This window comes from Crocuta crocuta, unplaced genomic scaffold, assembly GCF_008692635.1.
Source record: "Crocuta crocuta isolate KB4526 unplaced genomic scaffold, BGI_CrCroc_1.0 scaffold112, whole genome shotgun sequence".
NCBI lineage: Eukaryota > Metazoa > Chordata > Mammalia > Carnivora > Hyaenidae > Crocuta > Crocuta crocuta.
Window position 1 is genome coordinate 3,483,214 of NW_027528818.1, and position 16,188 is coordinate 3,499,401.

Consider the following 16,188-nt stretch of genomic DNA (forward strand, 5'->3'; position numbering starts at 1 on the left):
TGGTAAGAACCATGACAGAGATGGGGATGCAAAGTAAAAAGGAGAGGAACCTGTAGGGAGAGTTGAGGTGGAAGCCAAGGAAGGCTTCCCAGAGGAGGTGCTAGCTCAGCTGAGTTTCCTTCAATAGAAGGAAATTGGTCAGAAACAGCTTGAGTTCAAAGAAGTATAGGTCCTTTCAGTTTGCTCAGAATGAAATATGAGCCACCTTCTGCCTTTCCTAGTTGTATCTTTTGCTTTAATGACTCAACTAGAATGAACAGAGCAAATCATTCAAACTAGAAAGAATGAAGCAAATCATTTTCTGATCACCTAAAATCCAAATTCTATACACTAAACTCACCAATTTATCACCAACTAGAGACTAAAAGGCCACAAATATTATCTTTATGTCCTATTCTGACATCTAGAATAGGTTTTCTTATTCTTGGCCTTAGATTGAAGATGTAGGGCCAGGAACTTATGGGTTTGACTAGACCACAGAAACAGCACTTTGTTCAACATAGAAAATATGCTATATTCTATTCTATTCTTTATGTTTCTCCTTTAAAAACAACACAAACAATAATATAATTTAGATTTTATAACAAATCTACAGAAAATTAATGAAACATTTTTAGGGGTTTGTTTTTTAAACAATTTATTTTTTCTTTATTATTTGTAGAGATTTCTCTTTGCTGTGTTTTCTGTGTTCCTGTCAGGTTTCCTTAGCATCTCTTTTCTATAACCATGCTCAGGATGGTGTTTTAGCGATTTCTATTTAGGTTTTTCAGTTCTCATCCAGTCTTAAAAAGAGCCAACCTACATTTCAGATGTATATAAATCAAAGATATTTCCAAGTACAAATGAGGGAATGCCAGTGTCTAATTGCATTACCCAGACTTATCTTTAGTAAGTATAATGTAGCATTTGGAGAACAGGCAATGCATGTACATTCAGTTGAATAATTAAACTATTAAACAACTGCATAGTTAAAAGCTACAGAGTGAATTCTCTACAAGAATCTGCAGGACATTAAAATAATGATTTTTTAAGGCTTAAGGCCAATAAAGTCAGATTCCATTTAAATATGTGACTCCTACCACCTCCTGAATGCAACAAAGTTCATGAGGATAATCGTAGATGAGCTTCGACTTGAGAAATATATTAAAGACAACTGGAGAAAATGAGTGTTTGACTTTTGATGACTCCCTTGTCCCTGAATCTAAATTTGCAAAATGACATCTCTAACACAGACACAGAAAAAAAAATCCCTATAGTATCTTTCTGGTTTATCTTTTCTGCCCCAGTTCACTTGAACAACCATCTATGTGTTGGCTGGGTTGAACATTTTCTTGGCATCTTTACTTTGATAGATCAGAATTGGGACAGATTGGCTTTCACAATTTCTTAGCATGATACCTTGTTAAGCCCTGCTACAGTGTCTGAGAGACACAATATAGAAATTTGAGTTGTCAAAAAATTAACAATAGAACTCCCCTGTGACCCAGCAATAGCACTGCTAGGAATTTACCCAAGGGATACAGGAGTGCTGATGCATAGGAGCACATGTACCCCAATATTCATAGCAGCACTCTCGACAGTAGCCAAAACATGGAAAGAGCCTAAGTGTCCATCAACGGACGAATGGATCAAGAAGATGTGGTTCATCTATACGATGGAATACTACATGGCAATGAGAAAGAATGAAATCTGGCCATGTGTAGCAACATGGATGGAACTTGAGGGTGTTATGCTGAGTGAAATAAGTCAGGCAGAGAAGGACACATATCATATGTTTGCATGTATAGGAGGGTTAGGAGGAACTTAACGGAGGACTGTGGGGGAGAAGAAGGTGAGAAATAGTGGGGGAGAGGGAGGGAAGCAAACCATGAGAGACTCTTGAATGCCGAGAACAAACTGAGGGCTCATGGGGGTGGGAAGGGAGGGGAAGAGGGGAGATGGGCATGGAGGAAGGGATGTGAGGATGAGCACTAGGTGTTATATGGAGACCAACCTGACAACATAGCATTTTTTTAAAAAAAAATTTGAGTTGTGCTGCAATTTGTTGTGTGTGAGGGATCTGCCATTTGCTTTCTGTTCCTGTGCTCACCATAGGGAGTGGACTTCAGCGAAATGTATCAATATCTGTACCAACTTAGAACTTCACTCTTGGGTCATCCCAAGACCATGATGTAGTCCAAAATATCTCTACTACTTTTCTCTTGGCAGAATCTGTCACATGATAATTTTAGCAATTGTTTTTGCAAAAGTAGTGAAAAAAAATGAAGAGCATACACACGGGGTCTCTTTAAAGAATTTATAATAAATGTTGGATAGTTAGTGTTCTTATTATGGTCAGAAATGCATCTCCTGTATAAAGAAAAACTTGAAATCAGTGATGAGCCAGAGCTGAAAGTAATGGACTCATTCACACAGCTGGAATGAGTGTGCAGAATTGTTGGAATTATGTGTCTTCTATCAGGAAGAAACATTAAAACAAAGTGACACAAATATTCATCATTTATGATCCATTGTTCAGTATTTGGTGCATGAATACTATATACCTTTCTTTTATATGAAGATGACAAAATCTCCCCATTATCCATACAGTAAGAATTTTGAGTTAAGAACATCTTGGGGCATCTGGGTGGCTCAGTCAATTAAGCCCCTGACTTTGGCTCAGGTCATGATCTCCTAGTTCATGGGTTCGAGCACCGCGTCAGGCTGTGTGCTGACAGCTCAGAGCCTGGAGCTTGCTTCAGATTCTGTGTCTCCCTATCTGTCTCTGCCTCCCTGTCCCTCCTCCTTATACTCTGTCTCTCAAAAATAAATTAAAAAAAAAAAAAGAAGAACATCTTATCTGGTTTTTCTTTTAACCAGTACAATAAATTTGCATAGCAGTACAAAAGGCCAAATTTTTTTCATTTTTAAAGTCACACTTCATTTTATGGTATTTTAAGATACCAAGTACATGTTCTTGCTTTATACATAGTAGGTGTTTAATAAGTAATGCTGTTAATGAAATTGGGTTGTAAGGTGGATCCCACTATAGCTACATTGAGATACTGATTTAGTATTAATGTTTGGAGGCCTATGAATTTCAAAAGATCAGAACCTGTTACATGAAAGTTAGATGAGAGATATAAGTGAGATTTTCTTTTGGTTGATCAAGTTGCCTGAATTTTTGTTTTAAATTTGTCCCAAGTGTTTACTTTAAAAACAACAGCATTCCCACAAAGTCCTTGTTTGATATGTACCAGGTGATCAGAGAAGAGCTCTGGAAGTCATTAATAAACTACCCTTGATTTCTGCTTAAGCTATTTCAGTGAAGGTTGATATTTAAACACACTGAAGACCATTAAAATAAAAACAATAAAATCAAAGTGGAAAGGATCCTTTTGGGATAACTGAGGAAATGAAGAATATTACATTTTTCAGCTTAGTTCAAATTCTCTAAAATTAACTATTCTTTATTGTTTATAAAAGACAAGAAAAATGAAGGGTTCTTAACCATAGTGTGGGAAATACAAAAATTCTGTATAATCTTGAAAAAAATGGTTTAAAAGAATCACATAAACTGAGTATACATAAACCAAGTAATGAATATTAGATTACTAAGGAAAATTTTGAACATTTCAGAGACTGGGTTTTTGTCTTATTATAAAAGAATGCATATATATTTCTGATCATGTTAGCTATATTAGGATTCATGAGATCCCATTAATGGTTTAACCTGATTGACACTATGTTGAATTCAATGCATGCTTTTTCTTCTTTTCAAATTCTAGAGATGGAATTGAGGTTGTAGTAAAATTCTTACATCTTTGAAACATTGTCACTTTAAAAATTAATGATGGACATAGGAGCAGGGGAAAAAAAAGAGAGGGAAGCAAACCAAAAGAGACTCTTAAGTATAGAGAACAAAAGATTGATGCAGGGAGATGGGTGGGAGATGGACTAAATGGGTGATGGATATTAAGGAGGCCACATGTGATGAGCCCTGGGAGTTGTATGTGATGAATAACTAAATTCTACACCTGAAACAAATTTTACTGTATATCTTAACTAACTAGAACTTAAATAAAAACTTGAAAAAAAAAGAAAAAGAAAATGAAATATTATAGTTTCTTTTATTGGCTCACTTATATTTCAGATGACAAAAATATTTCTGATGAGGCCTAATATCCAAAATATATAAAGAAATCATAAAATTCAATAGAAAAAAAGTCTGATTAAAACATGGACAGAGAATATGACTAAACATTTTCCCAAAGAAGACATAAAAATGGCTAACAAGTACATGGAAAGATGTTCAATATCACTAATCATCAGGGAAATGTAACTAAACATCATAATGAACTATTAACCTCATACCTATTGGAATGGCTATTATAAAAAAACTAATAAGAAATAAGTGCTGGAAAGGATGTATAGAGAAAAGGGAACACTTGTTCTCTGTTAGTAGGAATGTAAATTGGTGTAGGTGCAATGGAAAGCAATATCGATTTTCCTAAAAAAATTAAAAATAGAATTACCATATTATCCAGCAATTCTGCTTCTGGGAATATATCCAAAGGAAATGAAAACACTAACTGAAAAGGTATCTGCACCAACGTGTTCATAGCGGCATTATTTATAATAGCCAAGACATGGGAATAATTTAAGTGCCCACTAGCAGATGAATGGATAAAGAAAATGTGATATTGATTTATCAATTGATTAACTGATCCATCAATAGATAGCTATATATAATGGAATATTACTCAGCCATAAAAAAGAATGAAATCTTGTCATTTGTGACAATATGAATGGACCTTGAGGGAATTACACTAAGTGAGATAAGTCAGACAGAGAAAGATAAATATCATATGACCTCTCTTATATGTATAATCTAAGGAAAAACAACAAGCTAATGGATACAGAGAACAGATTAGTTGTTGACAGAGGTAGGGGGTGGCTGTGGGTGAATGGGTAAAAGGAGTCAAAAGGTACACATTTCCAGTTATAAAATAGTAAGTCTTAGGGATATAATATACAACATGGTGACTATAGTTAATAATACTGTAGCTGAAAGTTATTAAAAGAATATACCTTAAAAGTTCTCATCACAAGATAAAACATTTACAACTATGATGGTGATAGATAGTAACTAGACTTACTGTGGTGATCATTCTGCAGTACAGTATACAAATATTGAATGATTACATTGTACACCTGAAACTAATATAATGTTATATGTCAATTATACCTCAATAAAAAAGAAAATAAATACAATAATTTTATACATGGATCTGTGACATAATCTAATTGATAAAACTTATAGATAATGTTTATGTTAAAAATATAATGTCTTTGGACCTATAACTCTAGATTTTATTTTAATTTTTTAACTGGGCATACAGCTCTAGATTTTAAATATTTTCTCTCAACATACTGGAAATATTCTCCTATATTCTGGCTTCTGTTGGTGCTTTTGAAAAGTGAACACTTTGGCTAAGTGTTAGTAGGGGGTGGGTAGGTATCCTGGAAGCTTTGAATCTAGTTGTTGAAGAATGGGATGTTTGAAATCAGGATTTTTGATGTGTCATCAATTCTGATGAGGACAATGTATAAACTATACCTCTGAGAATGGATGATTGCAGAACAATGGATGAATAGATCCTCATTTTAATGTTCAGAAAGCTATTATATATTTACCCAGGTAGTGAATGAGATATAGTCTTAGAGAACCCTAAACTTTTGAAAGGAATTTTATCCTATACTTTGAGTAGTCCTGGCCCACATAACCTATACTCCATTTCAATATCAAATTTTGTTTTTAATCGACTTTATTAGTAAACTGGAGCCAAATAACCATAAATATTTGACTGATGGTTGACATGATATTATATTGCCCATTAAGCCTTGGTGTATAAGTATAACAAAGACATTCATTGCTAAGTAGCAATGGAAATAAATTTCTGACCTGAAATAAATGGCTTGGGAGTGTGGTAGAAATGTTGCCCTCATGAAGAAAGTATCTTAATCTCTGGCCCTCCATTTTTTCCCTAAATCTTTTAAAATTCTGGATGGCATAATCTTGTTATTTCTTCCCTAATTACTTCCCATCCACAAATATAGTTTTTTCACAGCCTCCTTTTCTTGTTTCTGGTAATATCTAGTATTAGGAAAGTATGTTATTGACTCACTGTCACTAAAGTATATATAATATTTGAATTACACTGGATCATAAGCCAAGGAACCTTTCTGGCATTTAAGAAATAAACCATTTTTATTAGTACGGCCATTTGAATACTATGAAATAACATGTCAGTTGTCACCTGCTATATAAGTGAGTAAAGTGGAATAACAATGATCCAAAAAAAATTCAGAAATATATTGTTCATGTATATTATATGTAAGTACATATATTTTATGTATATTGATAAATACACATGCTTTAAGAAAATCTTTGAAAGTGAAAGAAATTAATAGGTAATAAATTAGAGAACCACAATAGCCCCATTTATGAATTTGAATTTGATGTATTATTTTTGAATTTAATAAAGACTTTATATCTCATGGGGCTCCTGGGTGGCTTAGTCAGTTAAGCATCTGACTTTCGCTTAGGTCATGATCTCGCGGTTCGTGGGTTCGAGCCCTGCGTCGGGCTCTGTGCTGACTGCCAGCTCAGAGCCTGGAGCCTATTTCAGAGTCTGTGTCTCCCTCTCTGACCCTCCCCTGCTCACTCTCTCTCTCTCTCTCTCTCTCTCCTAGAAATAAATTTAAAAAATTTAAAAAAAAGTCTTTATATCTCAGAAGCTACTGAAGAAGATAGAAGAACAAAATTCTTAGAAATTCAAATGCACTAATGAATTATGATACAAACAAATTTTGATCAAATCAATCATTGTAACAGTACACTGATTAATAATTTTGTTAATTGATCTTTATCTAATGTGCATGTATTTATAATTTAACTATTAACCTTTATTTTTTCTTCCCTCCCAGTGTTAAAGAACCCAGTGTGTAAATTATATAGATTTCCGACATCTGACAATAAGTGGATGCGAATCCGGGAGCAGATGTCAGAGAGTATACTTTCTTTTCATATTCCTAAGGAATTGATTTCTCTTCACATAAAAGAAGATTTGTGTAGGTAAGAGAAAATACTTTATGGTTGTCTCTCACATTATTTTTCCTATAAAATATTTTTTCTCAAAGTATGATTATAACACAAAAACCTAGACTTTCACTGCCCAGTATTGGTGGCCATTAGCCTTGTATGGCTGTTAATCATTTGCAATGCTACTAGTCCAATTAAAGATGTTCTTTACATGTAAAATACACACCAGGTTTTGAATTCTTATCATATAAACAAACAAACAAAAGGCTGATTTTGTAGTGAAATATTAAAATTTGGGGTATATGGAAGTTAAATAAAATATTAATTTCACTTGCGTTTTTAACTTTTAAAATATGACTACTAGTAAATTTAAACTTACATACATGACTCTTATTTATGGTTTCTATTATATTTCTATTGTAAGTAACCTGCGCTTTGACCTTGCTAATAATTCTTTTGTCTTTACCTCATCTGTTTATGATTACAATTTCTGTAAGAAATTCCTACTTGGCTCTTTGGACTACTCATCTGTAACAAGGCTTTCAGATATTTGTTGGTCTAAAAATTCTTTTAGATGATTCATAAAGTATGCTATATTGATGGAGAGAGTTTTATAGCAAAATTAAATCTATTGCCATAATAAAACAGAAAGATCTGGGAACTGATTGTTAATAAGAATATCTCTGAGCCATGACAGATCAAACAATTTGTTTTTCTGCCTTATAAACCTCTAGTGACTTCAAAAATGCTGAATACTCCATTATACTAACCACTGCTAAGGGCCTAAACTTCAGAAAATTAGCAAATACTTCTGTAACATTTGTAATTGTTGAAATCATAGCAACGTGTGAAATGTCTAAAATTTGGATTTCTGGCCTATGTTCACATTATTACATCAAGTAACTTAATAGTAGATACCCTTTTGGTAGATTCTGCAATCGCCAAGGATGTCATATTGATGTAAAACAATGAGCAAACAGTGGACAAAGAAGGTCAAATCTGGCAATATTGACAGTATATTTTAGATTAGGAATGACCACACAAACACTATATTTATATGTGAGGAGTAAGTAAAAGAAAAAATACAGAGCCAAGATTTTAGAGAAAATCAGACAGAAAATTTGGTTGTAAGCAAACAACCATGGATTTAGGGAAATAAATATTGAAAAAGGGACAAGAAGATATATATATTTGATAGTAGCAGAGTGAAGATAATCAGACCACAAAAATCAAATAACAGGTATTGACTTGGGGCAAGAGAAGCTGTAACTTATTCAGGTACCTAAGCAGACTACTTATAAGAGCCAGCTGCAAGAATGAGTTAATTAATGTAAGCCAAATTATTCAATATTATCCTTTTGTATAGCTAGTACTAAGAGTATGTAATGAAAAAAACCCCAGGTTCCTAGGAAGGATAAGCAAGTTTATAGTTTGGATACATGAATAAAAGAATATTCATCCTCAGCATTGTTGTATTCTAGATTATGACCACTAAGAATTATTCCTACTAGTGTCATGTAAAGATCACATTCCATATGGAAGTTTTGTAGAGAATAACTGGTCTTCACTGGGATTATAGAGCAAGGGAAGACTCCATAGACAAGCATGAGTTAGAGGTCATAGCACATTTATTTCAGCTGAGAACCACAGAAGAGGGGTTGCCAGAGGTGGCAGATTTAAAAAGGTAGAGTTGGGCTTTGCCTTAAAAATGACCCCTGAAAGCCCCATCTAAGTTAGCCAGTCCTAAATTCCCACTAAAATGTCTGTACCAAGCCAGTTCCTTCTGGCCTGTAAGGTTTCTGTTAAAAAATCTGCTGATAGCCTGATGGAATTTCCTTTGTATGTAACTGTTTCCTTTTCTCTGGATACTTTTAAAATTCTTTTTTTATCACTGCTTTTTGCCATTTTAATTATTATGTGTCTTGGTGATGACCTCCTTGGGTTGATTTTGTTGATTCTGTGCCTCCTGGATCTGGGTTTTATTTCCTTCCTCAAATTCAGAAAATTTTCAGCTATCATTTCTTCAAATAATTTTTCTACCTCCTTTTATTCCTCTTCTTCTTCTGAGGTCCCCAAAATCCAGTGGTCCTATATTACTGGGTATTTATCGAAAGAATACAAAAACACTAATTCAAAGAAATACATGCATGCCTATGTTTATTGCAGTATTATTTACAATAGCCAAATTATGGAAGCAACCTAAATGTCCATCAGTAGGTGAATGGATAAAAATGTGGTGTGTGTGTGTGTGTGTGTGTGTGTGTGTGTATAGATACATACACACATGTATGTATGTATATGTATGTATGTGTATGTATGTATTTATGTATGTATATTCTCTTCTATATATATGATGAATAATGAATAATATTCAGCCATAAACAAGAATAAAACCTTTCAATGTGCCACAACATGGATGGCACTAGAGAAAATAATGCAAAGCAAAATAAACTAGTCAGAAAAAGACAAGTACCATATGATTTCAGTCATATGTGGAGTTTAAGAAACAAATCAAATGAATAAAGAAAACAAAGAGACAAACTGCAAAACCAGCTCTTAAGTATAGAGAACAAACAGATGGTTACCAGAGAGGAGGGGATGGGGATGGGTAAAATCGGTGAGGTGATTAAGAATACACTTGTGTGATGAGCACTGAGTAATGTATGGAATTGTTGAACTGCTATATAGCACACCTAAAATTAATAGAACACTGTATGTTAACCACACTGGAATTAAAATTTAAAATAAAATCTATAGAGGCACAAAAAAATAGAAAATATGACCTTTCACAAAACATGGAAATCAATTAACATAATACCACAATATTAAAGTTAAAAATGTTATTAATACATTATTATTGTACAATATACTGTTTATAATATGGTGATTAATTATTAGGCTAATGTTTTGGGGTTGAAAATCTTAGTTAATGGATCACTAATATTGTTTCATCTAAAAATACTGCAACAGGGGAGCCTTGGTGGCTCAGTTGGTTAAGCGTCCGACTTCAACACAGGTCATAATCTCATGATTCGTGGGTTCGAGCCCCAAGTCGGGCTCTGTGCTGACGGCTAGCTCAGAGCCTGGAGCCTGCTTCAGATTTGGTTTCTCCCTCTCTCTCTGCCCCACCTCTGCTCACGCTGTCTCTCTGTCTCTCTCTCAGAAATAAATAAAACATTAAAAATAAATTAAAAAAAAAAGAAATAAAAATACTGCAACATAGTAAGAAAGAAAATGAAAAACAAAAACAAAACAAAACAAAAAAACCCTACTAGTGCTCCAGTCTGTCTTTTGTCATCAGTTTAGAGACCACTTAAAGGCTGAGCAGCTGACCTTCTGCATGTCTTCTACTTTTGAATCTTTCACAGTGCTATCTTTAACCCTTATCTTTTCTTCACTCCTGTTAATATCTCTCCGTCTATCCATTCACTGACAATACATCCCAGGGGGAAATAATGAGTAAGGAATAAGGGAAAGTAGCCATTAAACCATTGAATTTTAGTATGCATAACGTTTATAATTAGTTTTATTACTTTTTAAGACACCAAAGTGTTGTCCACTTACCTGTTCTCTTCTCTATCTCTTTTTTCTGTGCATTTTACAGAAAAAAAAAAACCCACAAACACATAGATGGTCCTAGGGGGTAGTTTTTGTGGAGACAAAGGAACACTGCCTCCGAATATGAAGTTCCATTGCTAGGAACAAAACTAGGAACTGTCGTCAGTATCCACTGGGAATTTTTCAGAGAAGAAAATCCCGTTTCAATCTTATAAAACTAAATTACATAAATACCTGGTAGATATGAAAATTGGCTAGGCACTGTAAAGACCAACCTCTTCCATATACCTTCTGTTTACTCCACCAATTTTTCTGTGTAAATCTCTTATAATTAGTTTTTAAAAATTTAATAATGAATCTTTAACATTTTATAAAGAGTAAAAGGGATAAAAGGGAAAAAATCATGCTGAAGACTCCAAAGGGAAATAGGAAAAATGTAAGAAAACTGACCAGCCATCTCAGTAGAGTATAAGAAGGTATTGTTATTAGGAAACAGAATCAGTAATCCATAAGAAAAGAATTATAAGCCTTTAGGGAAAATGCTATAACGAAACAGATAATGGAGGTAATAATGAAATTTTAAAAGCAGCAACCAAATGAAATCCACACAGCCAGCGGAAAACAGATTTGACACCGAAGAATCGTATCAGTAATGTGGAAGACAAACATGATAAGCTCTCTTCAAATGCTGAATGAGGGTGAAAAAAGTTCAGAATGATGGGAGAGAAGATGTTAGATATCCAGGGCACAGGACTGGGCACTACCAAATAATTTGGAGTGTTCTTAGGGATGAACTCATGCAAAAGCTTCAAAGAAAACAGTAAAAACTTAGGCAGCTTTGGTGATCTTTTTTCGTTTCCATGCTGAAATCAGGCTAACCTTAACACTTCTCTGCAGAAGCCCATAGGATAACATCTACTGATTTTTGAACAGAAAAGACTATGGCCTCATGTTATTGTATAGGGCTGGGTTATAAATATTTTATGAATGAAGGCAATAGAAATGACATAAATAAATATGCAGCAGCTCAAAAAATGCCACTCACAAAGCTTTCTTGAAAAATTTACATGAAGATATATGCCATCCAACTGAGAAAGTAATTTAATTAAGAATTATATTGGGGCACCTGGGTGGCTCAGTCGGTTGAACATCCAACTTTGGCTCAGGTCATGATCTCATGGTTCATGGGTTTGAGCTCCGTGTCAGGCTCTGGGCAGACAACTCAGAGCCTGGAGCCTACTTTGGTTTCTATGTCACCCTCTCTCTCTCCCCTCCCTACTCACACTCTGTCTCTCTAAAAATGAATAAACATTAAAAAAAATTATATTTATAGTGTACTATAAATTGATATAATATAAAATTATATTATAAAATGTATATGATATAGCATAATATAATAAATAAAGAATGTAAGAGTGGGCCTTGTACTGCAAAAAGAATTTCTAACATTTCTCTTGGTTGGATGGAATCTCCAGCCTCAATAGAGCTTTACTCTGAAGTTTTTTTTTCAGCTTCTTTTAACCCTAGTCTTACTCAGATCCCAGAAAGTATTTTACTCACTTCAACCTCTCTCCTAAACCTCACAACTTAGATGAACCGTCTTAACCTTGTTTGATGAAGACTACGGGTGCCATAGTGCTGTTATCTTTTAGCACTTCTAAACAGTACAAAGCACTTCATTTGCATGTTTGGAACCTGTCCTGGGAAAATTATATTACATTGGATTTTTCCATAAAAAATAATATATGCACTCTCTAGAAAATGGCAAAAAACAGAAAAGTAAATTTCCTCTAAAATGACAACCCAGAAGGGATATTGTGTCTTTATTTTTTACATCTACTCTCATTTTCATAAGCCTTACTGTGGGAAGCAGAATTTTGGTATCATGCTTAATTTTCCTTGCACATCTGAGTTGTATTATGAATAAATCTGTGGTTTTACTATATTTTAAATAAATATGTAGGCTACTAAACAGTGAAAATTATTGCATCTTAATTTTTATTGATATATAAATAACTAGAAGGAAAAATAGACTAGAAACATACTAGAGCATTAGTTATATGTATATGAAGATAATAACAATGGTTATCGCTGGATGATGGATTTAGAATAGTAGTTTGCTACGCAGCAATAGAAAGCAAATATGTAACCCCTTACAATTAAAGAATAGATTTGCCAGTTAACCATATCTTGATTTCTTTTAATTTAAACAGTTTACTTTTCTTTTTTTTTTTTATAAGTGTTTTATTTATTTCCGAGAGAGACAGTGTGAACAGGGGAGGGTCCGAGAGAGAGGGAGACACAGAATCTGAAACAGGCTCCAGGCTCTGAGCTAGCTGTCAGCACAGAGCCTAACGTGGAGCTCAAACCCACAAACTCTGAGATCATGACGTGAGCCCAAGTTGGACGTTTATCCGACTGAGCCACCCAGGTGCCCCTTAAACAGTTTACTTTCAAACGTTGAAGTCTATCCAAAATTTAGGTCTCCCTCAGGCTTGGTCTAAAAAATTATGGATGATTGCTTTGTTTTTTGTTTTCTTTGTTTTTGTTTTGTTTTGGAAAATTACCAGTCATTTAGAATTTAAGTTTTCCCCCTTCCCTGCCTCAAGAACATATGTAGGTAAATGAACATGAGCTTACTGTGTTCTCATGGCAACAGTGACAAAAAAGATTCTTGATTCCTTGCAGTGTCCTTTGGATGCCTAGTGGTTTCTATCATGAGTTGAAAGGTAACCATTGAAATGCCATGGACTCTACGTGGCCTTTTGGGATACTTAGAAAGTTTGTCTTTATTTTGAGTTCAGTTCAGTATTAATACTTCCATCATTTTTGTTTAATTGTTTTACATTTAAAATTTAATTATCTGGTAAGGTCCCTGGGTGGCTCAGTCAGTTAAGCTTTTGACTCCTGGTTTTGGCTCAAGTCATAAACTCATGACTCCATGGGTTTTGAGCCCCGTGTTTGGCCCTAAGCTGCAGTACAGAGCCCTCTTGGGATTCTCTCTCTCTCTCCCCACTCTCTCTGCTCCTCCCCAACTTGTATTGTCTCTCTGTCTCAAAATAATTAAATTTAAAAAAACTAAAAAATAAATAAATTTAATTATCTGGGACTTATTAGATTACATTTATATAATGAAATGCCAAATTAGCCGCATTTCTAAAATCTTAGACAGTATTTTCAATATCACTTTTTCAATGTCCCATTTCTCTTACCTCTTTATTATACTTGCTAGTTTCCATGCCTCTCCATTGTCATCACCGAAGTACCTAAGAAAATTAAACAGTTACAACAAAATTACTTTCAAAGGAACTAATTATTTGTAATATTTACTCTTTACATNCATTGTAGTTTTTCTGTAGCTTTTGTATGCTTATTATAAAGATTAATATACTTTATTGAGTTTTTGAAAGAGAATTCCTATGGACTTATCAATTCCAGTCTTTCTGTTGTCTTAGTTATTTCTGGTTTTGTCCTCATTATCTTCGTTCTTTTTTCTGAAACAGACTTTTTGCATGAACTATATGCTGCTTTAATTCCATTTTGTTTAATTTTCTCTTTTTTGAGATATATTTGACATACATTATATTAATTTCAAGTGTACAACATAATAAACTCATTTATTTATTTTTTTACATGTTCACTCCACTTGCTCGAATCCCAACCACCATCATGTATTGCCTGTGATCGTGCAACAATCTACTAATGTCTTTTCTGCTTGTGGCTTTATCTTCTTCTTTTGTTTTTTTTTTAAAAACTTTTTTTTTAACTTTTTAAATTTATTTCTTTATTTCTGAGAGAGTGAGAGAGACAGTGTGAGCAGGGGAGGGTCAGAGAGAGGGAGACAACAAAATCTGAAACAGGCTCCAGGCTCTGAGCTAGCTCGCAGCACAGAGCTCAACACAGGACTCAAACCCACGAACTGTGAGATCATGACCTGAACTGAAGTCAGCTGCCCAACTGACTGAGCCACCCAGGCACCCCTGGCTTTATCTTCTTAAAATCCTTGGGTCACATTACAGACTCACACAATCTGACTGAAACTATTATAAAATGCAGATTTCCAGTAGGGGTTTTCTTGAGACACCCTTGATATTTAATCTCTTGAGACCCATACTACAGTTATGTGTTGGGAAGGGAAGGGGGAAGGTTCTGCTTACACAGTACTTACTGTAACATCTTGCTTTTGAGAAGTTTACTGAATTACTTCATAATCATGGTACGTAAGAGGTTAGTGTTCAAAAGTAGATCAGTTTTTTGATCTAGCATGCCTGAAAGATAAGGGGAAATGGCAACTGGCTTATTATGGAAGGGAAATATAATGGAAAAGAAAAAGAAGAATGACATATTAAAGAAAACTCAGAGATCCTAAATACATAGAAAGCGTCCATGCACATGTGTGTGTGTTTATGTGCATCTTTGCCTGTGTTTATAATGCTTTAAGTTTTACTGCCCTTCAGCTTGGCTTGCACATGAACAAGTCATGTAGGCCTTGCCAAACTACCACCTATAAAACTTTTATAGTTTGTTCTAGTGTTGCCACATATTTTGTTTATGTTGAGTGTTTTCTTTGGATTTTGTCCTACTTTAAAGGTTTGCTATGCTCAGTCTACACTGAAATTTGTTAGTTACCAGATAAAATGCTGATGCTTGTAGAGTTGAAGCTTCATGACAGCTACAAATATGTAAATCATGGTGTGCATACATACCTGTTTAGATAGGAGGTTCTGTGGCCAGATAGTGTTTGGCTTTATAAAAAAAAAAAAGTGTATGTTTCTACACTATAAAATATTTGAAAACCTAGATTGGTACTACAAGTGTTAAATAAATGAAATATTTCAGTGAACATAAACCTCATGGTCCATACAATTCCCCAGGGAAAAAATTAGCTTGATTATGTCATTCATTTTTGTTTTCTGATCTTATGAGTGGGGAAAGAGAGAAACTTTCTAGTATGTATGTTGGGAAGTCAGAAGAAAAGGCAGGAATATTTTATTACAATGAGCGTTAAGGTTTTCTTAGGTTTTACATAAACAATAAATATTATATATATGATGCAGAGAAACAATCTTGTAAATAAAATATAAAAAATATGAACTTGGGGCACCTGGGTGGCTCAGTTGGTTAAGCATCCAACTTTGGCTCAGGTCATGATCACACGGTTCGTGGGTTTGAGCCCTGCATCAGGCTCTGGGCTGATGGCTTAGCTCAGAGCCTGGAGCCTGCTTCAGATTCTGTATCTCCCTCTCTCTCTAACCCTCTCCTGCTCACGCTGTCTCTCTCTCTCTCAGAAATAAATAAAACATTTTTAAAAGATTAAAAAAAATAAAAATAAAAAATATGAACCAAAATAGTAGGGAAAAATATGATAGTGTTTGGGACATATAAACTTTCAGGTTTTATTACTACTTCTTGGGGAGAATGTACATGTTTTGTCTTATATGTTAGTGTTTGTATATATTGTACATGTACTCAATTTTTAGTGATAAAATATTTTATATCAATAAATACACGCTATTTTGTTTAATATATGTATATGTCATGTATAT

The 16,188-nt window shown here is 34.2% G+C and overlaps 1 protein-coding gene across 2 annotated transcripts in view; it reads left to right on the forward strand.

Annotated features, from left to right (window-relative positions):
- Positions 1-16,188, forward strand: part of INPP4B (inositol polyphosphate-4-phosphatase type II B) — a 367,279-nt gene that overhangs the window by 161,329 nt on the left and 189,762 nt on the right. For both annotated transcript variants that reach the window (XM_077755934.1, XM_077755935.1), the window contains exon 8: positions 6,970-7,117. In XM_077755934.1, coding sequence (XP_077612060.1) covers positions 6,970-7,117 — 148 coding nt within the window. The remainder of the gene's footprint in view (positions 1-6,969; positions 7,118-16,188) is intronic.